General features: G+C 34.8%; 1 protein-coding gene across 8 annotated transcripts in view; it reads left to right on the plus strand.

Moving 5' to 3' along the window:
- Positions 1–26,811, plus strand: part of GPHN (gephyrin) — a 524,662-nt gene that overhangs the window by 116,862 nt on the left and 380,989 nt on the right. For all 8 annotated transcript variants that reach the window (XM_043472320.1, XM_043472318.1, XM_043472321.1 and 5 more), the window contains exon 2: positions 4,753–4,831. In XM_043472320.1, the coding sequence (XP_043328255.1) occupies positions 4,753–4,831 (79 nt within the window). The remainder of the gene's footprint in view (positions 1–4,752; positions 4,832–26,811) is intronic.

Raw genomic sequence — 26,811 nt, forward strand, 5'->3', positions numbered from 1 at the left:
GACAGAATTTGTTCTGAGAAATTGATTCGAATCCTTATATTCATATGGAATTTTAAGACATGCTGAGTCGCAAAAAATATCTTGAAAAAAGAAAATGCTGGGGGACTCACAATTCTCAATGTAAAAATTACAAAGCTGCAGTAGTAGAAACAGTGTGATAATAACATAAGGGTAGAGATATAGATCAATAGTATTGAATTGAGTCCAGAAATAACCTTTTGTGTCTGTGATTATTTCATTTTTCAGAAGAATGCCAAGACCATTCAATGGGGAAAGAGCATTCTCTTTAAGAAATGATACTGAAACAACTAGATACCCATATGTGAAAGAATGAAGCTAGACTCTTCCCTTCATACCATGTAAAAACATTAACTGAACATAAATAAAAGACCTATATATGTGTTAAAGTTATGAAATTATTAGAGCAAAATAAAAGAGACCTTTTTCATGATCTTGGATTTGGCAATGCTTTCTTAAATAAGACACCAAATCACAAACTATCAAAGAAAAAAATAGATATATTGAATTTGTACATTTAAAAACGTTGTCTAGAGACCATAAGGATAAACCACAGAAAACGAGAAAATATTTGTAAATATATCTAGTTCTAATATCCAGAACATATAAAGGCATCTTATATCTCAACAACCTTAAACAATAACAGTGTACAAAGAACTTAAATACACATTTCTCCAAAGAAATATGCAAATATCCAACAGACACATGAAATAATGTTGAACATCATTTGTTTTAAGGGAAGTATCATCCAAACCACAATGAGATAATACTTTGTATCCCACTATTATTACATAATTTAAAAAGACAATAATGTCTGTGATTGTGGGCAAAAGGAATCCTTCTGTATTGCTGGTGGAATGTAAAATAGTGCAACTGCTTTGGAAAACAATTTTGCAAAAAATTAAACATGAAATTTGCATATAATCCCGCAATTCCATTTCTGGGGATATACTGCAAAGAATTGAAAACAGGCACTCAAAGAAATATTTGTACATGCAGGCTCATTTAACCTATTCACAATAACCAAAAGGTGGAAGCAGCTCTATAGCCAACAAAGGATTAATGGATAAACAAAAGTGGTACATACATGCAGTGGAGTATTATTAACTGTAAAGAGGAATGATTTTTCTCTGTACATGGATGAACCTTGAAAACATTATGCTGAGTGAAAGAATCCAGACACAAAAGGTCATGTATTTTATGTTTCCATTTGTATGAAATATCTAGGATAATTAAATCGATAGAGACCAAAAAACAGATTGGTGGTTGCCAGGGATTGGGGGAGGGGAAAGGAAGAATGGGAACTTGCTGTTTAATGTGTACCAGGTTTTCTCTTGGGATAAAGAAAATGTTTTGGAAATAGAGGTGGAGATGCACAGCATTGTAAATAGATTAAATGTCCCAGAATTGTCCACTTCAAAATTTTGTGTTACATGACTTTCATCTAAATAACAAAAAATGTACATTAGAGATTTGTTTTAGAATGAAACCAAGAATTATGGAGTTAATTTTTCATACCAGTTATTAATTAAACTGTATGATATATTTTCAAAATAAATTAAGTGCTCATATTTCTTGACATATTTTAAAATTACAACATACTGACATTTTTCCACTAAACTTTCACACTGTGATTATAGAAGGTGACATTTTCTCAAAAGATATATGTGTCCCCAAGACCCAGCTCTTAATTTTGTGGTGTTTATTAATCATTGGAGCAAAAAGCATAATAATTCCTTTGGTTGGCATATACTGAGGCACAAAAGAACAGAAAAATGTGATGACCAAACTGGTTGATTTGCGTGTGATGTACATATGAAAGAAGTACATTCACTAGTTTCTGAAAATGTACCATGTTGTTATTTATAATTCAAAACCAAAATTTGTCGTGTTGCTGAAATATATCTTAATACATATATTAGGCGGGTAAAGGTTTGGAATATTTGTTGAAAAAGTATTGATATTTAGATTGTTTATTCTATTTTTAACTTAAAATTTGGATGTGATATGAACTTTAGAAAGTATTTACCTCCTTTAGCAAAACTCATTTCGATAGCTGTCTTAACAAGCCTTTATAGGAGAAAAGGTTTATTCTCTTTTAATTAAGCCTTCAAAACTTTCAGGTTCTTGAAGTTTGTAACTAAGCTCTCATATTTTCCAAATTGGGCAAGAAACTTTATGAGAACAAATGTTTTGATATAATATATTATTGCTTCAAGTTCAGCTCAACTGGAAAGCAACTTTTCTTATCATGTGGCAACATTTTATTTTTTTTCCACTTGGCTCTAATTAGGAAATAATGTAATAATGAGTATTTGTGTTAAAATTAAGAAAAACAGAATTTGTCTCAAATCAGTAGGCTGATATCAGTGTCTGTCAAATATGGAAAGAAAATTATATATTGATCAAAATTGCTTATCTCATTGTGAAAAAAAGGTGAGGGATATCTTTTTGCATTTAATAAAAAGAATACAAACTTGATTTCAACTTCAGATCCATCCTTTAAATGCATCACTTAATGCATTTATCATTTGTATCAGAGGCAGTTCAGATTTAGAGAGCTTATAATTTTGAGCTGTAAGAAAAGGGAATATAAAATCCAAATAAAATATTAGGTAATGGATCTTTGAAAGGAGCAAGGCAAATGTTATATTCTTCTTGCTCCTTAAGGAGATTTGAATTGGCTGAGAGACATAATGAAACTGTTAAATTAAAATAGGAAATAGTTGCTTAATATTTATGCTAACATATGTTAGCATATGTTATATATATATAGCATTTAATATATATATATAGTATATAACATATGTTACCATAATATAGGAAATAATCACTTAATATTTATCCTAAAATATGAGTAGAGTTTTAGTTCATCTTTAATTTTAGGATGGATGTTTAATCAAGGTATAGACTTACATTCTAGATTTTTCCCCCAGCATTTTAACTATATTGTTCTATTGTCTTCTCTGTTCCATAGTTTATGTTTGATACTCAGCTGTAAGTTTTATTGTTTTTCCTTAGAAGGTGATGTGTCCTTGCTGTTTGTAAGATTTTGTTGTTATCTTTGATTTTCAGCAGTTTGACTGCTAAGTGTGATTTTCTTTCACATTTTCCAGTACAGACTTGGCTATAGTCCCTGGGTCATTGAGTAATGTATTATATCAGTTTTGGAATGCTTAACTGTTTTTTCTGAAAATATTGCATCTTCCTCATTCTCTTTTCAGCTATAGTCTCATTGGCTGTTTGATTCCAGCATGTCTCATGTTTATTTTATTTTTTTTCTCTTTTTGCTTCAGTTTGGATGTTTTCTGCTGATCTCTTCAAGTTCACTAATGCTGTGTTTTGCTGTGTTGAGTCGGCTATAAAATTCAGCCACAGATTTCTTAATTTCAAATAGTGTATTTCTCAGTTTTAAAATTACTGTTAGATTCTTTTGCATAGATTTTAATTCTCTGTTGAAATGTTCCTATTTTCATCTACTGTGAACGTTTTTCTATTTTTTAACTTAGGTTTTCTTTAGATTTTTCTTCAAGTCCTTGTCTTTGAATTCTGTATCATCTGTGGGTTGACATATACATTATTTTTTCATCTGGCTATTGGTCACATATTGTGCCCTTTACGGTATTTTGTGTCAAATACTGTTTATCATACGATCATGGAAATTGATGTAAATATTACTTTCTCTCAATGTTATATTAGAAAGAAATGATGAAGTGTTAACCATCTCAACTCAACCACAAGTTGAACTGGGTGGTTTGAGGGACAGGTTTAGATATATTCAGTCTGCCTCTGGTTTTACATATCTTAAGGGCCAGACCTATTGTGTTGCAGTCATTTCTCTCTGCTGTGGCTTTGTGCTAATGTGCTGTGAAATTGTTAGAGATTTTACTCTACCATTTGGCTTCTTCCCCCTTTCACTCATCTTCCCTCTCAAGGTGGGATGCTTTTGATAGCAAATATATTGAGGGGAGATCAATAGAAATTGTACACTGGACATGGTAGGCACAGTCTGTTGCAGAGTGACTAACTCTTAACCCCCACAACACTACAGAGAACATTATTTGCCCTATGTCCTGTTCTCTTCTCCTTTCCCCAAATCCTCTTATGCAATCCTAGCCCTCAGCAAATCTCCCAGAAGAAAATTTTCGTGTGTTTTGTGGGTCCCATGGGATTCCAGTCTGTCGTTGCCAGCCCATGAGCTATCAAAAACTATACTGGTTTCTCTTTTTCTTAGTAGTGTTCCTGTCTCTAATTCTTATGTTTAAATGGCAAATCCTTTCAGAAATGAAACAATCAGGGGGCTCAGCTTACCCAAAAACAGATTTCACTTTTCTCCTAGTTTGCCTTTTTTTTAAAAATCCAAAGTTCTCTATTCCCTTTAAAAATATGATGTTGGGCATAGTTTATCATTTTTTTTCTCTAGTTGTTGTGAAAACAGTGACTTGCTACTAGACTGGTAAATTAATTTTGTAAAAGTAAGAATAAAATTTAGACCCATATGTTCACTCTTTTATATATTGTATTTATATAAAGTCTGTGTGCTTAGATTATTGGTTTCTTATTGAATATTAATATTTGCTGCTTAATCTACCAGGCCCCCAAAGTAATCATTCTTGATGTTTAGAAAAGACCTATCCCAATAACCATTTTTAATTTCAAAATTCCTTTTGGATAGTAGTAAATTAACTGAAATGGAAACAAAAATTAATTTTCCTTTCTCCTTTTCCTGTTTAGTGAGTGATAGTTGCTTCAGAAATCTTGCAGAAGATCGCAGTGGGATAAATCTCAAAGATCTCGTACAAGATCCTTCTTTGTGAGTATTTGGTTTTCAGTATTAAGTGTAAATTAAAACTTGGTGTAACTTTTCTCAGAAGAGTTGTAGCTGAGCACTAATTTCAGGTTGAGTAATTTCTTCTTTTCTAACAATTTATGTTACGTGTAATGAAGTACATAGAACAGTTTGGACAGAAGTGAAGTTATGGAATACTTTCTGTGTAGAAATAGAAGAGATTTTAGAAGAAGAGATAATGAGATTAATGATTGACTTTCAAAGAATATCTACTAATGTGTGATGATATCTTACCAATGTGGCAGTAGATACTAGGCAGATAATTAGTAGTTTAGTTGCTTGCGGAGGCAAGATTGAATTTGTTTACATCAGTTTTAAACATTTTTTAATAACTTGCAATAATAATTTGTAAGCATAATTAAAAATGTAAAATAGTTATTTATAATAACAATATACTTGACTATATTGAATATATTTCTGATGTTTTACATTTGAAAGTTGTATGTAGCACAAGATTTTTGAGGAGTTCAGTAGTTTTCAGTTTTTAATGTTCTTGATCATAAGTCAATTCCATTCTTTATCAGAACATATTTCATATCAGAGTATAATGTCACTTTCATGAATCAACTTTTTTGCAGTTATATATTAAACTCCAAATCATACATGCTGTCTTCTGTAGGAACATATCCTTCCAGTAAGATCCTCTTTCATTAAAAAAAAAAATCAATACTAGTTAAGCCGTAGGCAGCAGGGAAAGAAAATCAAGTGCTGGCAGATGCTTTCCTTAATGATGTTTAATGCAGTCAGTAAAATATATTACAAGAAAAAATTGGTCTTCCACATCATGTGTAATCTATATTCATACAAGTTTTACTAGTAATTCATTTAAAATGTGAGGAATAAAACACAAGAGTGTGTTGAACCTGAAGGTTATTGATTCCTTTAATGATAGTCCAAGTCATTTAAAAAATATAGTTATAAGGCAGAATGTGAAAATGATTGAATATTGAAGTTATTATAATGAACTCATTGTTATAATGAGTTCAGAAGTGAGTTTCCAATCCCAACTTTCTAAATTTTTTTCTTTTTAAAATGTCTCTCTTCATTTAAAAGAATTGTCAGTACTCTTTCTACATGGTTTTTATTGTAATGAAGATTGACAAGTTGTCCTTTCAATTCTATAAGTATTTAATGAAGAATAGAATTATTCTATGTGGATATAAATATTCCTAGTGAATGAATATTGAATAACATGTTCATGAATGTATGGAAAGAAACTTTATAATATCATGGAAAGATTTCATCCACTTGAATGAATAAAATAAATTATTCCATTATGGTATTATTTATAAGGTATATTATTGGTGCAATGGAATTATATATCTTTTTAACACAGTCTTTGTGGGGGGAATGTGCTTATATGGACTTCAGTGATATAAAAGCTGTGGAGAATTGCATTTGAATAATGGATTATAGTAATGAGTTATAGTATTTTGAAATACTTGGGTACTTCTTCCTAGAATGTAGAATACTATTCATTAGGTAATCTATCATTAAAATATGATTTTAATCTTATCTCAGATCACTATTACATTGAGTGGACAAAATAATTTTGAGCCTCTGTTTTAAAGTAGTCAGATATCTTAGCAACATCATTCCCTTAAGTTGGCATTAGTCTCTTGGCGTTAGTGTCGAATGTAAGAATTCAGTGAGCAAGAATTTGTCTTTGCCCTTAACACTTGGATTGGGAAAGAACTTTTTACTTAATAAGAATTGTCAAAGTGTACTATTAATGACTGATTCATTTTTTAGAGATAGATTTCTTGGTAAAATTCTTTAGGGAAAGTAATGCCTAGTGTGGAAAAATAATTATTTTTTTGGTTGTTACAATGGGAAATATTTTATTCTGAGTTACTATTCTGTAGCAATATTTTATATCTCTTGGGTAAGGATTTTTATTAAGCCAGCTACCTCTTTTTCTGGCCTAGACTCCCAAACTCTTGACATAATTCGTTACTTTGTTCATTAATTACTTTTTTCATTAATTCATGTGCTCTACTATATGGTTCTATGTGAATTGTTTTGGTTGTAACATTAAGTAGGAAATATGTGAAAAATAACTTTTCTGAAAGAACTTTCTCAAAAAATCACTGGCATTTGATGAGTACTCTGGTAGGCTACAGTCCATGGGGTTGCAAAGAGTCAGACATGACTGAGAGACTTCACTTTCTTTCCTGACAAGTGTAAGGGCTGCTAAAATTATATGTTATTTCAATAAATGTCCCAAATAAAAAATATTAATAGAATAAGATATGTATATTAAATGAATGCTCCATATGTAAATACGCCTGTTAGGTTTGTATTATGCTTCACCTACTTGAGCTCCTGATGATGAAAGGAGTTGATGTGTGAAGAAAACTGTACTTTAGTTACTAATGCTGTTAGAAAGAGAGAAGGAAAAAGTAGATCGAGGAGATCCCAGGCTAATTTGGTCAGTGTGACACCCGGAGTGATATTGTAGTGTCTTAATCAGATGAGGCAGCAGGTATAAAATATCTGTAAAATCATTGTAGTAAAAGTAATAATTGGGCTTGAGTGAACTGAGTGAGCTGTATTGTGTGAACATGATGAAGGACGGATGGAATGGGAGGAGGAAAAAAAATGAGAAAGTTGTGAATCCTTAAGCAAGACTTTCTGGTCTTGCTACTGACTTTTTATCTGTTGTAATAATGAGAGTGGAATCTGACTTGTAGCAAGATTGTGATGAGGGGAATACCTGAGAAGCTCTCTTCGTTGGGTAGTTACTCTAAGAATATTTGTTTCTAGTGTAGTCCTGTAGGTGATACATATAACACCAAGTAGAAGAACCTTTCATTGTTTTGCTAATAATGTGCAAAAATGTTTATTTGAATTAGTAATTTATATGCATATTAAATTTCAAAATAAACAATTAACTGTTTTAATAATATATCTTCTATTTATGATTATAAATATTTTAAGAATGATTTCTTCTGTTGTATGCATAATTTGTCAGTTAGAATTGTTTTATGAGACTTCGTGTTTCAGTTGTGGTCTTCAATGGCACACTGACAAATGTTGTGAAATTAGCTGATGTCATCACCCTATTAGAAACACATCTGGGCTACGGCCCGTAGGGTCACAAAGAGCTGGACCCGACTGAAGCCACTTAGCATACCCACACATATCACCACATTAGAAGCATATCTAATATGATACATAATTTTCATACATAAAAGGAATTATTCTTAGCATGATACAATTAATTTTTGTTCTCTTTAAGTGGAGTGTTATATGCCATATGTTTAAATATGTTTATATTTAAATATGTTATATTTAAATCATACAAATTCATTTATACTTTTTCTTGTTATCTATGCAGGAGAGCTGACTACTATATGAAAAAGATACTGTATATAACACACTTTTAAGTTATATCAGTTGTGTTCTCTATAATTATAATTCTCAAAAATGCTTTCAAGTTTCCATACTTTGGTGAAGATGAAAGATAAAACATACTACCATATTTATGCTTTAAGGTTTTTTTTGCTTACTTATAAACCATTTAGCAGAGATAATTATTTGAACTCAGATTCATTTATGGAAATTATTAAAAGCTGTTTAATAATCAAGAGAGGAAATATAAGAATGAGAAAGACTGATAGAAATTGAACACTTAATTTTACTGTTCATTGTGTTGATGCTAATTGTATGTGTGTGTGGTTGGTTGTAGATGGATATAGCTTGTTTAATTTGCAAAAACTCTTAAAAATTTACGCCTGTTGTATATATGTGATGTGTAAATCAGTTAGAGGAAGAACTGTTTAATTCATAGAAGAATTGCCCATCTCTGAATATTAGAAATATAATTCATAATGTAGGATATTAGTAATTTTTTTCATAGAGCAAACAGGGAAAGAATGCAAAACATGGCAATTATGCCAGTCTTTGTTATTTTTCTTTCTGTTGCTCAGAGTATATTTTCAATTGTTCCAGTGATGTCAAGATTTTGAAAAGATTTTCCTGAGTTACAATTTCTTGTGATTTTTAAGAAAGGATGATTCAGTGAAATAGGAGAGATCTTAATTATAAATTCTGGATAAATTGTATTGTGGATGGAGGAATACTTCTTGTCAATATTCTTGGTATTTTTTTAAATTGTGGTAAAATAAACATCACATGAAATTTACTGTCTTAGCCAATTTTAAGTGGGTAGTTCAGTCATGTAAAGGATATACACACCATTGCAAGCTCTCCTAGAGTTTTTCATCTTGGAGAACTGTAACAAAAACTCATTAAACATTAACTCCCTATTTTCCTCTCTCCCCAGCCTCTGGCAACCACAGTTCTTTTTGTTTCAATAGTTTTGGGATACTGTAGGACTCTTATAAGTGGCATCATACAATATTTGTCTTTCTGTGACTTTTTGTCTTTTATTTTAGTTAGCACAGTTGTCTCAAGTGAGTTCTATCATGTGCCAGAATCTCTTTCCTTTTTAAGGTTGAATAATATACTATTATATATATGTATATCACAGTTTGTTTACTTATTCATACATTGATGGGCACTGATTTGCTTCTACCTCTTAACTGTTGTGAATAATGCTGCTCTGAAAATGAGTATGCAAATATCTCATTGAGCCACTGATTTCAGTTCTTTTGGATATATACCCAGAAGTGAAATTGCTATATCATATGGTAATTCTGGTTTTAAGGTTTTGAAGAACTGCTATAGTGTTTTCTGTAGTGACTGCAACAACTTATATTCCCTCCAGCAGTGCATATATGTTCCAATTTCTCCAGTTCCTCAATACACACTTTTCTGTTGGTTTTTATTTTCGTTTTTTAAATAAGAGCTGTCTTAATGGGTGTGAGAAATATGTTCTTAGTATTTCTAATTGAGCTTCACTTCTTTTGTCTTTAATAATTTTGATGCAGCTAATCGAGAGAGTAAAGAAAAATAAAAGGTACTCTCTGTGATTATTACTATGATTATCATGATACTTGATACCTTGTGAAGTAAACTGTGTTGCTTATTAGTGAAATAGAAATTCTTTTCACTATCATTACAAAGATTATAAAGAACAAATACATCCAGGGTAGTTTTGTAACAATAGCATTTTCATCAATTAATCTTTCATGTAGTGTATTGTATTACTTGTCTTGTATTACTACTGCTCTTGTTATACATAATCTGTAAAGTATTGCTTTTGGGTAAAAATTTTTTTCTTGTTTAATTAGAAGATTCCAAATTGGAAGTGTCGCATACTAATTAAATAATAACAAAACCCTTCTAGCTGAAATGTATTTTGATAGTACAAATCATTAGCGTCTGATGACAGTATTTAATGTTTAAGAACAAAGATAAAATTCGGCAAAACAGTATTGCATCTAGTTGTAAATTTTTTAGATGTAAAAATTTTATTTACATATATATACTTCTTTACAAATCATAACACCTTTGGAAGCTGTTCTCGTCATAGTTCTGAAACACAGCCTCATCCCCCTGAGTATACTTGTCTTCACACTACAGTCTGATTGAATGATATTTTGGTCCCTTGGATCATAACATTAAATATGAAGGAAAGGCAGGATTGCCGTCTGGAAAGCAATCATATCTAAATATAGCCTGTACTTATCTGCTGGTGTTAAGACAGGTTGCTATGATGAATTGAATTTCTTAAAACTGCCAGTCAGCAGAGGGTAAACAGTGGTTTTTGAAGTGGTTATTTTCCATAAAGCTATACATTCTCGTACTACAAGTAGATGATTTTAGTTAATTTTTTTTATGGCCTAATTTTTAAATTTCAATATTAGAGTATCTTGGAGACCTTTAATAATTATTAATCAAAATAGAAGAATTTTTATATTGTTATCCTTTTTTTCTGAAGATAAATTTCATTTGATATGGGAATGATTTTTCCAACAACAACATTTTAAGCATTATTGATTAATGCAGCAGAGTAGTTCTGCTAAATCTGACAGACACCAAAGCTGTCTTGTCTATAATAATATATCTAACTGAAAGTTTTTATCCTTTTTAACCAGGTTCCTTTTTGGATTATATGATTATTGTGCTATAAACTGCATTTTTGGACAATATAGCTTAATCTAGGCGGGTGCTCAGGTATTATGATTTTGTACTCTATGTCAGAACTGCAAAGACTTTGGATTTTTTCTACATTTAGAAGACTTTATCTCATTTCAGTCATCCCATATATTCCTAAGAATGTATGTGGCAGTTTTTGTGGGCTCATTTGTATAGAATTTATTTTAATCAAAGCACTAGTATATGTTCATTTTACATTGTTCTTGAAATTAAGGAACATCTGATCGAAGATAGATAATATCTGTGTTTCTACTTGAGGCATATAGATGACCTATCAGTGTTAGAATTTCTTAATGAAATAAATAACATATTGTTTAATCACTTGATTCTTTCATTTTCAGAGTATAAACACATAAGTCAACACATAAGCTTAAAAAGTTAGTTTGTGATTTATTGGCATATGTAACTAAAGAGTGTTTCTCATGGAATCAAGAAAGAGTTTCAGAAACCAGGGCAAGAGTGGGAACCTCAAGGAATAGAATTAGGGAGTTTTTGCAGCTGGGTTTGTTTCTCTCACCTTCTGTCATGATCTCTCTTGTTTTTTTCTTGACTTTAGTCTCACTTATGACAGGCCTTCTCCACGAAACTGATGAGATTGTTGCTAACTTACTCTGATTCCATCCTTATAACTCCATGGTCTGTCTTCATTTCCACTCTAAAACATAAAATCCCATGGAATAATTCTGTAATTTTGTTAATCTGGTCATGTGCCCAAACTTCAGCCAATCACTGTGGCTAGAAGGAAATGGCAACCCACTCCAGTATTCTTGCTTGGAGAATCCCAGGGACAGAGGAGCCTGGTGGACTGCCGTCTGTGGGGTCACACAGAGTCGGACACAACTGACATGACTTAGCAGCAGCAGCAGAGGGGTAGACTATTTTGATTGACCTGTCATGGATAGATGCCTATGGTCAGAATGGTGGGGTCCTCTATGAAAGAGAAGATAGTCCCAGAAAAAGAGTGATCAAGCTAAGAGATGTCTATTGTATTGATTCTCAGCTATTAATTTAAGGACAAATTTATGCATCATCAAGAATTATTATTTTAAAATAGAACATTTTTCTTGCCTACACATGCCATCTCAATTAGATAGATATTGGCAGTAATAACTATAATAAGGACTGCCTAGTTCAATTAATTGATGTTAGTTGCCCCTGCCTCCTGAGAAATCTATATGCAGGTCAAGAAGCAACGGTTAGAACTGGACATGGAACAAAAGACTTGTATTCCAAATCAGGAAAGCAGTATGTGAAGGCTGTATATTGTCACCCTGCTTATTTAACTTATATGCAGAGTACCTCGTGAGAAATGCTGGGCTGGATGAAGCACAAGCTGGAATCAAGATTGCCAGGAGAAATATCAGTAACCTCAGATATGCAGATGACACCACCATTATAGCAGAAAGTGAAGAACTAAAGAGCTTCTTGATGAAAGTGAAAGAGGAGAGTGAAAAAGATGGCTTAAAACTCAGCATTCAGAAAACTAAGATCTTGGCATCTGGTCCCATCACTTCATGGCAAATAGTTGGAGAAACAATGGAAACAGAGACAAGACTTTATATTTTGGGCTCCAAAATCACTGCAGATGGTGACAGCCATGAAATTAAAAGATGCTTGCTCCTTGGAAGAAAAGCTATGACGAACCTAGACAGCACATTAAAAAGCAGAGACATCACTTTCTCAACAAAGGTCTGTCTAGTCAAAGCTATGGTTTTTCCAGTAGTCATGTATGGATGTGAGAGTTGGACTGTAAAGAAAGCTGAGTGCTGAAGAACTGATGCCTTTGAATGGTGGTGTTGGAGAAGACTCTTGAGAGTCCCTTGGACAGCAAGGAGATCCAATCAGTCAATCCTAAAGGAAATCAGTCCTGAATATTCATTGGAGGACTGATGTTGAAGCTAAAACTCCAGTACTTTGGCCACCTGATGCTAAAAGCTGACTTATTGGAAAAGACCCTGATGCCAGGAAAGATTGAGGGCAGGAGGAGAAGGGGCTGACAGAGGATGAGATGGTTGGATGGCATCACCGACTCAATGGACATGAGTTTGAGTAAGCTCTGGGAGTTGGTGATGGACAGGGAAGCCTGGCATGCTGCAGTCCATGGGGTTGCAAAGAGTCGGACATGATAGAGCGACTGAACTGACACATACCATCTCAATTAGATAGGTATTAGCAGTAATACCAATAATAAGAACTGCCTAATTCATTTAATTGATGTTAGTTGCTCCCTACTTCTTACTATTATTGCCTGTTCATGTAGTACACACACAAAAATGTGAAATGACTCAGATAAATTTATTACTTTAATTACAGCCAGTTAGACAGCAGGTGGAATAACAGCACAGGAATAACAGACACTATTTCTGTCTTTGCATGCATCCTTCTTAAAAAGAGAAGCTACTGCTGTCAGTTTAAAAGGGGAAAGAAAAGAAGGGGATGAGGAAGGAAAAAAGAGTCAAATATTCTCATTCCCCATTCCATTATGATACCTTAATAGAGGAATATTATTATAGAGGCATATGAAAGTTTAATGAAAGCACTGACAGAGATGATTTAAAGAGAGATGATCCTTGAAAAGAAGCTTTAGTTAAGGAAAAAGAGAAGTAGAAGAAGAAAAGGAGGAAGGGAGTGAGGGAGTGAGAAGGAATAACAGAGAGAGGAGGGACTGATTGATTATGAGAATGAATAGAAATTCGAGGGGTATGCTTTGCTTTTTAGAAACTCACATTGGCTGAAGATGAATCAGAGTCTAACAGATTAAAACTAGTGATTAAAACAATGTTTTTATATCCATGTATTTTATTTATCAGGATTTTATTTGTCAGGATTTTAGGTACAGTTTAACTGGATTTTCTGCTCAGCATCTCCCAAGATTAGAGTCTAAGTGTTAGCTGGTTGCATTTCGATCTGGAGGCTTAACTAGTGAGGGCGTACAGACCTAATTCAGGTTGTTGGCAGAGTTCATAACCTCGTTTTACAACTGGATATTCTGGTTTTTGCTCATTGTTGGCTAGTTTGCGTCTACAGCTTCAATCATCTTAGGATCTATTGCCTGCGCTACTTTTGAAATTTTCTTTTCTATATGACAGACACACTTAATTAGTTTAGCTCTGCCAATCTAGAGATATAAAAACTAGAGCACAACTAAGTTGTAATTGATCTAAGGTCCTGAAATCACATAGTTATGGGCTTCCTGACAACCAGGCATTGCATTCTTTCTACTTCTAGCCTTAGTTTTGACTTTCTTGGTTTTGTTATCACATTTTTCAAAATCTTTTCTCTAGTTTTATTGAGATATTATTGACATTCAGCTCTCTGTAAGTTTAAAATCTACAGCATAATGGCTTCACTTAATTTGGCTTCAGTTTGTGTTGCTAAGTTTATTAAAAATATGATGGATTAACATCTTAGTACTGGTCTTCTAGGAACCGACATTAAAATGTTTGAAAATATTTTTAAATTTATGGCCTGTAGGTATTTGATTTTTGATCATTTAATTGTTCTCTCACCAAGAGCTTTTATATGTATTTTTCTCAATGTTTGTTAGGAAGAGGAGGAAAAGAATTTTTTGGTTTTGGTTTATGTTGATATCTGAAATATGAGACTGTGAAGACTCATGAGATTGAAAGTGAGATTTAACACCTGCAAAGGAAAAGCCTTAATGAAATAATGACAGTTTAGTCCTGTATATGAACTCCTCTCTGGGTTTTTCAATGGAAGATTGTTGCCTGTGGGTTGGGAAGACAAACAGGCAGATAAAGAAGCTCGCTAATCAGAAATCTGCATAAGTATTCTACCCTAATGAGTTTCCTAGGAAAAGCTTGCTTGTGACTCAGCCCAATTTAGGAAGAAAATAATAAAAGATGGGGGAGACCTATTTGTTTGTTTCTAGATGTTTTAGGAGTTCAAGCTTTTAAATTACTATTTTTTGAGAGATTATGGGGAATTAAATTACCTCTATCCACATGGGAAAATGTCCTTAATACTAGACTATTGGATAGCAGTGTTAAGGAGACCAGCCCTTGCTACTCCTTTCTAGTCCTCCCTGGTCACTGTGGTAAATAACTATCCTAGTCTTCTTAACCCTGTGAGAAAAATTAAATGAAAGTTTAGAAGGAAGCCTAAATTTAAATTTAGGGTAATCTAATTTGGTGGGAATGCTAATTGAGCTGATTGAACTTGGGTCTTTTCCTTCCTGGAACCCTCTATGGTCTCCCGTGTGCTCTTCTATATGTTGCCTAAACTCTTGTCGTAGCTTTTTGTACTATATTATCATTGTCTGTGTAGGTACTGTGCATTTCAGGATAGATGATAACTTTCTTTTTTTTTTTTTTTTCTTTTTCAACCCTGGTTTATTCAGGGTATATGATGATAACTTTCTTAAGGGCAGAGTCTGTCCATGTTTAATTGCTGCCACCTACCATAGTAGACCCAGCCAGATATATTTCTTAAATAGACAAATGAACATGTGATTCAGTGACTAAGCTAAAGAATAGGTGATAGGAAGAGTAAGAGAGTAAGACTGAATGTGCAGTGAATATACATTGGCAAAACCTGCTTTTCTCCCATTTTTCAGGCAGTTCTGATACCAACATTCAGCCCTTTGCTGGTGTTCAATGTGAAAGCTTATTTTCTGGTGACCTATTAGTAGCTGTATTTAAACTTTGACCGTATTGGTTCCTTCTGCAGCTTCTAAGTGTGTATTAGATAATGAGTGTGTATTAGATAGTGAGAAGCCTCACTTCATGAGCAAAAGGATATGACGACCTTGCTAATACCCATGGTTTTGATTTATAGGTACTTGCTATTCAGAATACTGAGAAGATATAGCCAAGAAAGGCTTCCATTCTTGATGAAATCGAGGAAGATCCCTAAAATCATTTTCAAAATTGAATCTATTTTCTGAAGTTCACTTTGAAGACAACTCTGATAGCATAATTTTGTAGAGGAAAAAAAATATTTTGGGTAATTCAGTCTAACTTTTAAATTGTTTCTTTAAAAGACAATAATTTTAAAAGTAAGTTATTTTTGTATATGGTGTTAGAAAATGTTCTGCTTTCATTCTTTCACATGTAGCTGTCCAGGTTCCTCAGCATCACTTACTGAAGAGGCTATCTTTTCTCCATTTTATATTCTTGTCTCCTTTGTCAAAGATAAGGTGCCCATAGGTGCATGGGTTTATCTGTGGGCTTTTTGCCTTGTTTTGTTGGTCTGTATTACTGTTTTAGTGCCAATACCATACCGTTTTAATGACTATAGCTTTGTAGTATAGTCTGAAGTCAAGAAAGTTGATTCTTCCAGCTCCACTCTTCTTTTTCAAGATTGCTTTGGCTATTTGGGGTCCTTTGTGTTTTCATACAAATTGTGAAAAATTTTTTCTAGTTCTATGAAAAATACCATTGGTAGTTTGATAGGGATCTCATTGAATCTGTAGATTACTTTGTGTAGTAGAGTCATTTTCACAATATTGATTCTTCCAATACAAAAACATGGTATAGCCTTCCATCTGTTTGTGTCTTCTTTAATTTCTTTCATCAGTGTCTTATAGATTTGAGCACAGAAGTCTTTTGTCTCTTTAGGTAGGTTTATCAATAGGTGTTTTATTCTTTTTGTTGCAGTGGTGAATGGGATTGTTTCCTTAACTTCTCTTCCTGATTTTTCATTGTTATTGAATAGGAATGCAAGGAATAGTGTATAGGAATGCAAGGGATTTAAATGTAAAGACAGAAACTGTAACACTCTTAGAGGAAAACATAGGCAGTACACACTCTGACATATTTTGCAGCAAGATCCTCTTTGACCCACCTCCTAGAGTTATGGAAATAAAAACAAAAGTAAACAAATGGGGCTTAATTAAACTTAAAAGCCTTTGTCAGAAAAGGAGGCAATAAATAAGCTTAAAAGACAACCCTTAGAATGGCAGAAAATGCAAACAAAACAACTGACAAAGGATTAATCTCTAAAATATACAAGCAGCTCATGTAGCTCAATACCAGAAAAACAAACAGCAGAATCAAAAAATGAGTGGAAGACCTAAACAGACATTTATCTGAAGAAGACATACAGATGACCAACAAAGACTTGAAAAGATGCTCAACATTACTCATAATATTAGAGAAATGTAAGTCAAAACTACAATGAGGTATCACTGGTCAGAATAGCTGTCATTAAAAAAATCTACAAATAATAGATACTGGAGAGGATATGGGAAAAGGACCCTCTTGCACCGTTGGCAGTAATGTAAATTGATCCAGCCACTATGGAGAACAGTATGGAGATTCCTTAAAAAACTAGGACTAGAACTACCATTTGACCCAACAATCTCTCTACTGGGCAAGTACCCTGAGCAAACCATATTGTGTTTGTCTCAGCACTTTTTACAATAGTGAGGACATGGAAGCAACCTACATGTCCATCAAACAGATGAATGGATACAGAAATTGTGGTATATATATATACAGTGGAGCATTACTCAAGTATAAAAAAGAATGCATTTAGGTCAGTCTTAATGAGGTGGATGAACCTGGAGCCTATTATATATAGTGAAGCAAATCAGAAACAGAAAGACAAATACTATCTATTGATGCGTAGATCTGATAGAGTGCCTGAAGAACTATGGACGGAGGTTGTGATATTGTACAGGAGGCAGTGATCAAGACTGCCCCCAGGAAAAAGAAATGCAAAAAGGCAAAATGGTTGTCTGAGGAGGCCTTACAAATAGCTTAGAAAAGAAGAAAAGCAAAAGGCAAAGGAGAAAAGGAAAGATATACCCATCTGAATGCAGAGTTCCAAAGAATAGTAAGGAGAGATAAGAAAACCTTCCTCAGTAATCAGTGCAAAGAAATAGAAACAATAGAAAGGGAAAGACTAGAGATCTCTTCAAGAAAATTAGAGATACCAAGGGAATCTTGGGATAGCATCATGCAAAGATGGGCAAAGTCAAGGACAGAAATGGTATGGACCTAACAGAAGAAGAAGAAGATACTAAGAAGAGGTGGCAAGAATACACAGAAGAAATATACAAAAAAGATCTTCATGACCCAGATAACCAAAATGGTATGATCACTCACCTAGAGCCAGACATCCTGGAAAGCGAAGTCAAGTGGGCCTTAGGAAGCATTATTATGAACAAAGCTCTTGGAGGTGATAGAACTCTAGTTGAGCTATTTCAAATCGTAAAAGAGGATGCTGTGAAAGTGCTGCACTCAATATGCCAGCAAATTTGGAAAATTCAGCAGTGGCCACAGGACTGGAAAAGGTCAGTTTTCATTCCAATCCCAAAGAAAGGCAATGCCAAGCAATGCCAGGAATGTTCAAACTACTGCACAATTGCACTCATCTCACACACTAGTAAAGTAATGCTCAAAATTCTCCAACCCAGGCTTCAACAGTACGTGAGCCGTGAACTTCCAGTTGTTTTTTTTTTCTTCCTTCCAGTTGTTCAAGCTGGATTTAGAAGTGGCAGAGGAATTAGAGATCAAATTGTCAACATCCATTATATTATCAAAAAAGCAAGAGAGTTCCAGAAAAACATATACTATATTGACTATGCCAAAACCTTTGACTGTGTGGATCACAATAAACTGTGGAAAATTATTCAAGAGATGGCAATACCAGACCACCTTACCTGCCTCCTGAGATATCTTTATGCAGGTCAAGAAGCAACAGCTAGAACTGGACGTGGAACATCGGACTGGTTCCAACTCGGGAAAGGTGTACGTCAAGGCTGTATATTGTCACCTTGCTTATTTAACGTATATGCAGAGTACATCATGAGAAATGCTGGGCTGGATGAAGCACAAGCTGGAATCAAGATTGCTGGGAGAAATATCAGTAACCTCAGATATGTAGATGACACCACCCTTATGGCAGAAAGAGGAGCGTGAAGAAGCTGGCTTAAAACTCAACATTCAGAAAACTAAGATCATGGCATCCAGTCCCATCACTTCATGGCAAATAGATGGGGAAACAGTGGAAACGAGGCTTTATTTTCTTAGGCTCCAAAATCACTGCAGATGGTGACTGCAGCCATGAAATTAAGAGACTCTTGCTCCTTGGAAGAAAAGCTGTGACCAACCTAGGCAGCGTATTAAAAAGCAAAGACATTACTTTCCCAACAAAGGTCCATCTAGTCAAAGCTATGGTTTCTCCACTAGTCACGTATGGATGTGAGAACTGGACTATAAAGAAAGCTGAGCGCCGAAGAATTGATGCTTTTGAACTGTTATGTTGGAGAAGACTCGTGAGAGTCCCTTGGACAGCAAGGAGATCCAATCAGTCAATCCTAAAGGAAATCAGTCCTGAATATTTGTTGAAAGGACTGATTCTGAAGCTGAAACTCCAATACTTTGGCCCCTTGATGCGAAGAACTAACTCATTGGAAAGGACCCTGATACTGAGAAAGATTGAAGGCATGAGAAGAAGGGGACAACAGAGGATGAGATGGTTGGATGGCATCACCAACTCAATGGACATGAATTTGGACAAGCTCTGGGAGTTTTTGATGGACAGGGAGGCCTGGCATGCTGCAGTTCATGGGGTAGCAAAGAGTCGGACCTGACTGAGCAACTGAACTGAACTGAATGCCATATGTTTTACATATGTTCTTTTGGAACTGTAGGAGGTCTTTTCAGAAATATTCTTTTTTTATGTCAGCCATTCTTCTAGTCTTTATTGAACTTGTTGCAGTATTGCTTCTGTTTTATGTTTTGTTTTTTTTGGCCATGAGGCATGTGGGATCTTAGCCCGCTCACCAGGGATGCAGCCCACATCCACCCACTGCACTGTAAAGTCAAGTCTTAACCACTGGTCTGTCAGGGAAGTCCCTTCCAGAAGTAATTTTTAACTGAGAGAATATGTACTCAAAGTACATTTTGAAGTGTTAATAATAACATCACAATTGAATTCTTTATAGAATTTTCAGTTTTTCCTGCAGTCATCTTAGGAGGGTCATAAAGTCAGTTCTTGGAATACAGTATTTCATTCAGTCTTACGCCAGTTTGGTTTAATAGATTACAGCAGTCAAGTTCTGGACTATCTGTCCAGATCAAATAGGTGTCAGGCAGTTTACCTGTAGGCTAAACATTGAATTTATCATTCCTGATAGTGTCATGTTTGAGAGAGATGAGAAACATTAAAACAAAACAATATATGTTTTGAAATAATTATTGACCAACAATTTGAACTTCATATTGGTGGATCCATACAACATTCTACTGAAAAACTAGCTTCAGAAATAAACCACGTCTTAAAAAATAACAATTAGTCATGTACTTTAATGTGGCAGTTCAAAATTTTATTTATTGTGATTATCATAACATAATAAAAGGTGACAGAATCAGAATATTTTATATATATCCACATGCTTTTAGCATTTTTTTTAGCTATATCAATCTCTAATATTGTCACCGATATTTTATTTAAAAGTATAATCTTCTTTGTTTCACTTTTTAAATGAATTGCCTATAATCTTCCACAGGAAGTTTTGAAATGTTTATTTTAGCTCAAATACTTATACAGGTGTTATGTTTTGTTACTTCATTCAGAATTCCTTCATTTGACAAATATTTTTACGACATTAAACTCCTTAAAATACCTTCTATCTGTGATTCTTTGTACAGTTTCACAGTAGTAAGGTGTTGCAAAATTGTAGACTTTCTCAGTTTTACTCAATTCTGTACAAAATCTGAATATATTAATTTCATTTGAAAATGAGAGCTCCATCAAAAACTCTTCTCACAACTATAAAATTTAAAATTAAATCTTTTATTCTATATGGGATTTCTTTCTTTGAGTTATCTAATTCCTCTTTTGCTTTTTAACTTCTTCTCTTTATAAACTTTGTTTTAATAATTTTGTTGTCTTTGTTGTTCAGTTGTTCAGTCGTGTACAACTATTTCAGACCCCATGGACTGCTGCACACCGTCTTCCCTGTCCTTCACCACGCCAGAGTTTTCTGTCCTTTATCATCTCTCAGAACTTGCTCAAACCCATGTCCACTGAATCGGTGATGCCATCCATCACAGTTCAAAAGCATAAATTTTTTGGCACTCAGCTTTCCTTATGGTCCAACTCTCACATCCATACATGACTATTGGAGAAACCATAGCTTTGACGAGATGGACCGTTGTTGGCAAAATAGTGTCTCTGCTTTTTAATATGCTGTCTAGGCATTTATAGCTTTTCTTCCAAGTAGCAAGCATCTCTTCATATCATGGCTGCAGTCACCATCTGCAGTGATTTTGGAGCCCAAGAAAATAAAGTCTCTCTTGTTTGCATTGTTTCCCCATCTATTTGCCATGAAGTGATGAGACCGGATGCCATGATCTCAGTTTTTTGAATGTTGATTTTTAAGCCATCTTTTTCACATTCCTCTTTCAATTTCAAGAGGCTCTTTAGTTCTTCTCTTTCTGCCATAAGGTTGCTGTCATTTGCATATCTGAGATTATTGATGTTATTCCCAGTAATCTTGTTTCTAGCTTGTGCTTCATCTGGGGCTTATATATTGTCTTAAAAGGGGAAGTGTAGAGGAAGAAGAGCACTTTTGTGAAAAAATTTCTGTTATAAGTGGAGGAAAAGAGTCACTAATAGGAAACAAATGACTTTTCTTGAAGGATGTACATGCCCTTGGACAAATTGTTCCATTCATAAGTCATGTCCACCTCTTTGAGACCCTGTGGACTGCTGGACACCAGGCTTCCCTGTCCTTTACTGTCTGCTGGAGTTGCTCAAATTCATGTCTGTTGAGTTGGTGAGGCCATCCAACCAGCTCATCTCTGCCGCCTGCTTCTCCTCCTCCTCTCAATCTTTTCCAGCAATCAGGGTCTTTTCCAGTGAGTCAGCTCTTCATATCAGATGGCCAAAATACTGGAACTTCAGCTTCAGTATCAGTCCTTCCAATGAATATTCAGGATTGATTTTCTTTAGGATTGACTGGTTTGATCACCTTGCAGTCCAAGGGACTCTGAAGAGTCTTCTCCAGTACCACAGTTGAAAACCATCAATTCTTTGGTGCTCATCCTTCTTTATGGTCCAACTCTTACATCCGTACATGACTACTGGAAAAACTACAGCTTTGACCATACTGACCTTTTTTGGAAAAGTGATGGCTCTACTTTTTACTACGCTGTCTAGGTTTGTCATAGGTTTCCTTCTAAGGAGGAAGCATCTTTTAATTTCATGGCTGCAGTCACCATCTACAGTGATTTCAGGGCCCAGGAAAGTAAAATCTGTCACTGCTTCCACTGTTTCCCTGTCTATTTGCTATTAAGTGATGGGATCAGATGCTGTGATCTTCATTTTTTTAAATGTTGAGTTTTATCCAGTTTTTTCACTCTCTTTCACCTTCATCTAGAGGCTCTTTCAGTTCAGTTCAGTCACTCGGTTGTGTCCGAGACTCTTTAGTTCCTTTTTGTTTTCTGCCATTAGTGTGGTGTCATATGCACATCTGAGGTTTTTGATATTTCTTCCAGCAGTCTAGATTCCACCTTGTGGTTCAGCCAGCCTGGTGTTTAGCATGATGTATTCTGCATGTAGGTTAAATAAGCCGAGTGATAAAATACAGCCTTGACATACTCCTTTCCCAATTTGGAACCTGTCCATTGTTCCAAGTCCAGTTCTGTTGCTTCTTGACCTTCATACATGTTTCTCAATAGGTAGATAAGGTGGTCTGATACTGCCATCTCTTCAAAAATTTTCCACAGTTTGTTGTGATCCACACAGTCAAAGGCTTTTGTGTAGTCAGTGAAGCAAAACTAGATATTTTTCTGAAATTCTGGAATTCCCTTGCTTTCTCTATGATCCAGCAGATATTGGTAATTTGATCTCTGGTTCCACTGCTATCTCTAAATCAGCTTGTATATCTTAAGTTCTTGGTTTATGTACCATTGACGCCTAGCTTGAAGGATTTTGAGCATTACCTTGCTGGCATGTGAAATAAGCTCAATGGTATGGTAGTTTGAACATTCTTTGGCATTACCCTTCTTTGGGATTGGATGAAATCTGACCTTTTCCAGTCCTGTGGCCACTGCTCTGTATTTCAGATTTGTTGACATACTGAGTGCAGCACTTCCACAGCGTCATCTTTTAGGATTTGAAATAGCTCAGCTGAAATTCCATCACCTCCACTGGCTTTGTTCGTAGTGATGCTTCCTAAGGCCCACTTGAATTCACACTCTAGGATGTCTGGCTATAGTAAGTGACCACACCATCATGGTTATCCAGGTCATTAAGACCTTTATTGTACAGTTCTGTGTATTTATGCCACTTCTAAATCTCTTTTGCTTCTGTTAGGCCTTAGCCGTTTCTGTCCTTTATTGTGCCCATCTTTGCAGGAAATGTTCCCCTGGTATCTCCAGTTTTCTTGATGAGATCTCTGATCTTTCCCATTCTATTGTCTTCCTCTACTTCTTTACTTTGTTCATTTAAGAAGGTTTTCTTACCTATCCTTGCTATGCTCTGGAACTCTGTATTTAGTTGGGTTTATCTTTCCCTCTCTCCTTTGCCTTTCACGTCTCTTCTTTTTTCAGCTATTTTTAAGGCCTCCTCAAGACAACCATTTTGCCCTCTTGCATTTCTTTTTCTTTGAGATGGTTTTCATCATCACCTCCTATATAGTGTTACAAAATTCCATGCATAATTCTTCATGCACTTTTTCTATGAGATCTAATCCCTTGAATCTGTCACTTTCACTATATATTCATTCATAAAGGATTTAAGTCATACCTGAATGGCCTCGTGGTTTTCCCTACTTTCTGCAATTTAAGTCTGAATTTTGCAATAAGGAGATCATGATCTGAGCCACAGTCAGTTCCTGGTCTTGTTTTTGCTGACTGTATACAGCGTTTCCATCTTCGACTGCAAAGAGTATAATCAATCTGATTACAGTATTGACTGTCTGGTGATGTCCATGTGTAGAGTTGTCCCTTGTGTTGTTAGAAGAGGGTGTTTGCTATGACCAGTGTGTTTTCTTGGCAGGACTCTGTTAACCTTTGCCCTTCAGCTCAAAATAATTGTTGTGTTACTGCGGCCCATTCCAGACCCCTTCAATGGAGTTTAACATCTTGTCAGATTTTCTTAGATTTGCCTGCTCTTCATTATTGAGAATAAAGTTAGAATGTTATCATTTTATATTTTTAAATGTTAAGTAAGTCTGAACAGGTAGTTTTCATATTATGGGTCTGTTCTTACTAGTAAACTACATGATCACCTTTTTTCCTTCTAGTATAATTTAGTAGAAAAGTCACTTAGCACCAATGCTCTATGTTGAGAAAGACTTGTTAATGATTAATAGAATATGAAACTTTTAAATCAGTGAAAGTTGAAGATGTGAAACTCTTTAATATCTTATCCATAGGGACTAAAGCATGAAGTAATTTATGAAATGTAGTAGAACATATTCAAATGAACACAATGTAGTATTATCATGTATCATAAGATCATCACTTTAAAATGCTTATTTATTAACTAATTTATCTAGGAGGATAATATATAATGTCTTGTAATGGTATATTTCTTGTTATGGCCTTATGGTCTGATTGTCTTCCTACAAATTTAGGTTGATGGACGATTAGCAGGGGTTTTTTTGGGGTTTTTTTGCCCGTCATGTAGCTTGTGGGATCTTAGTTCCTTGACCAGGGATCAAATCTGGGCCCCAGCAGTGTTAGTGCAAATGCCTGGTCACTGGACTGCCAAGAAGTTCCCTAGCAGGCTTTTCTTAACAACCATATTATGAAATAGAATTAGAATTCCTTGCCAGGTTGAAAGCATTCTGAGGGGAGGAACCCCATCTTTCACATTCAGCCTATTTCTTCATTATTTGATAGTTCCTCACAGTCTCCATGTGAAAATGCCATTCATGTGAAATGCCAGACTGGATGAAGCACAGGCTGGAATCAAGATTGTCAGGAGAAATATCAACAACCTCAAGTGTGTATATGACACCACTCTTATGGCAGAAAGTGAAGAGCAACTAAAGAGCCTCTTGTTGAAGGTGAAAGAGGAGATTGAAAAAGCTAGCTTAAAACTGAACATTCAAAATACTACGGTCTTGACATCCAGTGCCATCATTTCATGGCAAATAGATGGTGAAACAATAGAAACAGCAGCGTACTTTATTTTCTTGGGCTCCAAAATCACTGCAGATGGTGACTGCAGCCATGAAATTAAGAGAAGTTTGCTCCGTGGAAGAAAAGCTATGACCAACCTAGACAGCATATTAAAAAGCAGAGACAGTACTTTGCCAACAAAGGTCCATCTAGTCAGAGCTGTGGTTTCTCAGTAGCTATATACAGATATGAGAGTTGGACCATAAAGAAGTCTGAGCACCAAAGAGTTGATGCTTTTGAACTGTGGTGTTGGAGAAGATTCTTAAGAGTCCCTTGGACTGCAAGGAAAGCAAAGCAGACAGTCCTAAAGGAAATCAGTCCTGAATATTCAGTGGAAGGACTGATGCTGAAGCTCTAATGCTTTGGCCACCTGATGCCAAGAGCCGACTCATTGGAAAAGACCCTGATGCTGGGAAAGATTGAAGGCAGGAAGAATAGGGAACGACCCAGGATGAGATGGTTGGATGGCATCACCAACTCAGTGGACATGAGTTTGAGCAAACTCCTGAAGATGGTGTGAAGGACAGGGAAGCCTAACGTGCTGTAGTCCACAGGGTAGCAAAGAGTCTGACACGTTGAGCAACTGAACAACAACAACCCTCATTCTTAGTAAGAAATTTTCTGAATGAGGTAAGAATACCTAGTTTTAAGTTTTATTCCTCACTTATAAGATGTGTATCATAAAGAAGTACAGAGTTTTCCAAAGGGAGAGTCTGTCTCCTTTTGGCCAAAAGCGTCATTAAGGAAAAAGTGAAAAAACATGAAAAGTGTTACTCAGTTATGACACAGTCTTTGCAACCTCATGGATGAGAGAACTTGAATTATCAATTATCAAGAGAAGGTGGATTGTAGGAGCACAGTTTTGGCTATTAAGAAAAAAAAAAGAATAGGAATTGTTTGGGAAATAATGAATGCCCAGAGCATTAAGCATGTGAACGAAAGTAATGGAAAACTGCTAGAGGAAAGAACTTGAATGGCAAAGTAGAAAAGATTTTGAGCAGGAAAGGCATGTTTGGAGTTGTCATTAAAAGGATAATTAACTGACAGTGACGTGCATGAAATGGGCTGGATCCAGAAAGGCATAAAGATTATTATTGCAATTGTACATACTTTACTATTCCCATAAATCACCCTGGGTTCTAAGTTATTCATATTTCAAAAGTTAAAACTTTATATGTTAAGTTGTTAAAATATCAATATTAGAATTACTTTTACATACATTATATGGTTCTTAGATTGGATTCATTAGTCATATAATAATTTGGTTCTCCTTATTTATACATTCCAGGATATGTTCAGGATTTGGAATCTGAGAAGTCTCTTTTCCAAAATACTTTACGTATTATATGAGCTATGTTAAAGTGGATCTAAACTTAGTCTGTGCATCATCACGTTTCACAAGCTGCTAGTTAGCCAGGTCGTGATATGTCTTTTTCACATACACATGAATATAAAAATAGTGCTATATGTATATATTTTCTTTTTAAGATGCTTTATAAATATTGCTTTTCCCTATAGATTATACTCCCTATATTTTATGCTCCATATATTTTATTCACTCATCTTTTTTTTTTTTAATATTGCTTTTTTTTCCCCCCTCTGTAACCACCTTAATCAGATCTGCTTCCTTGCTCTTAGATAGAACATCTCTTAAGTAGTATTTATGGCAGAGTATTATCTGAGAAAATGATTGACATGAGAGACAGTATAGCCCAGGAGTTAAGAGCTAAGATCCTGGTTTTACAACCTGAATTGAAATAGTATGTTTTCCAC

Source organism: Cervus canadensis, chromosome 6 (genome assembly GCF_019320065.1).
Source record: "Cervus canadensis isolate Bull #8, Minnesota chromosome 6, ASM1932006v1, whole genome shotgun sequence".
Classification (NCBI taxonomy): Eukaryota; Metazoa; Chordata; class Mammalia; order Artiodactyla; family Cervidae; genus Cervus; species Cervus canadensis.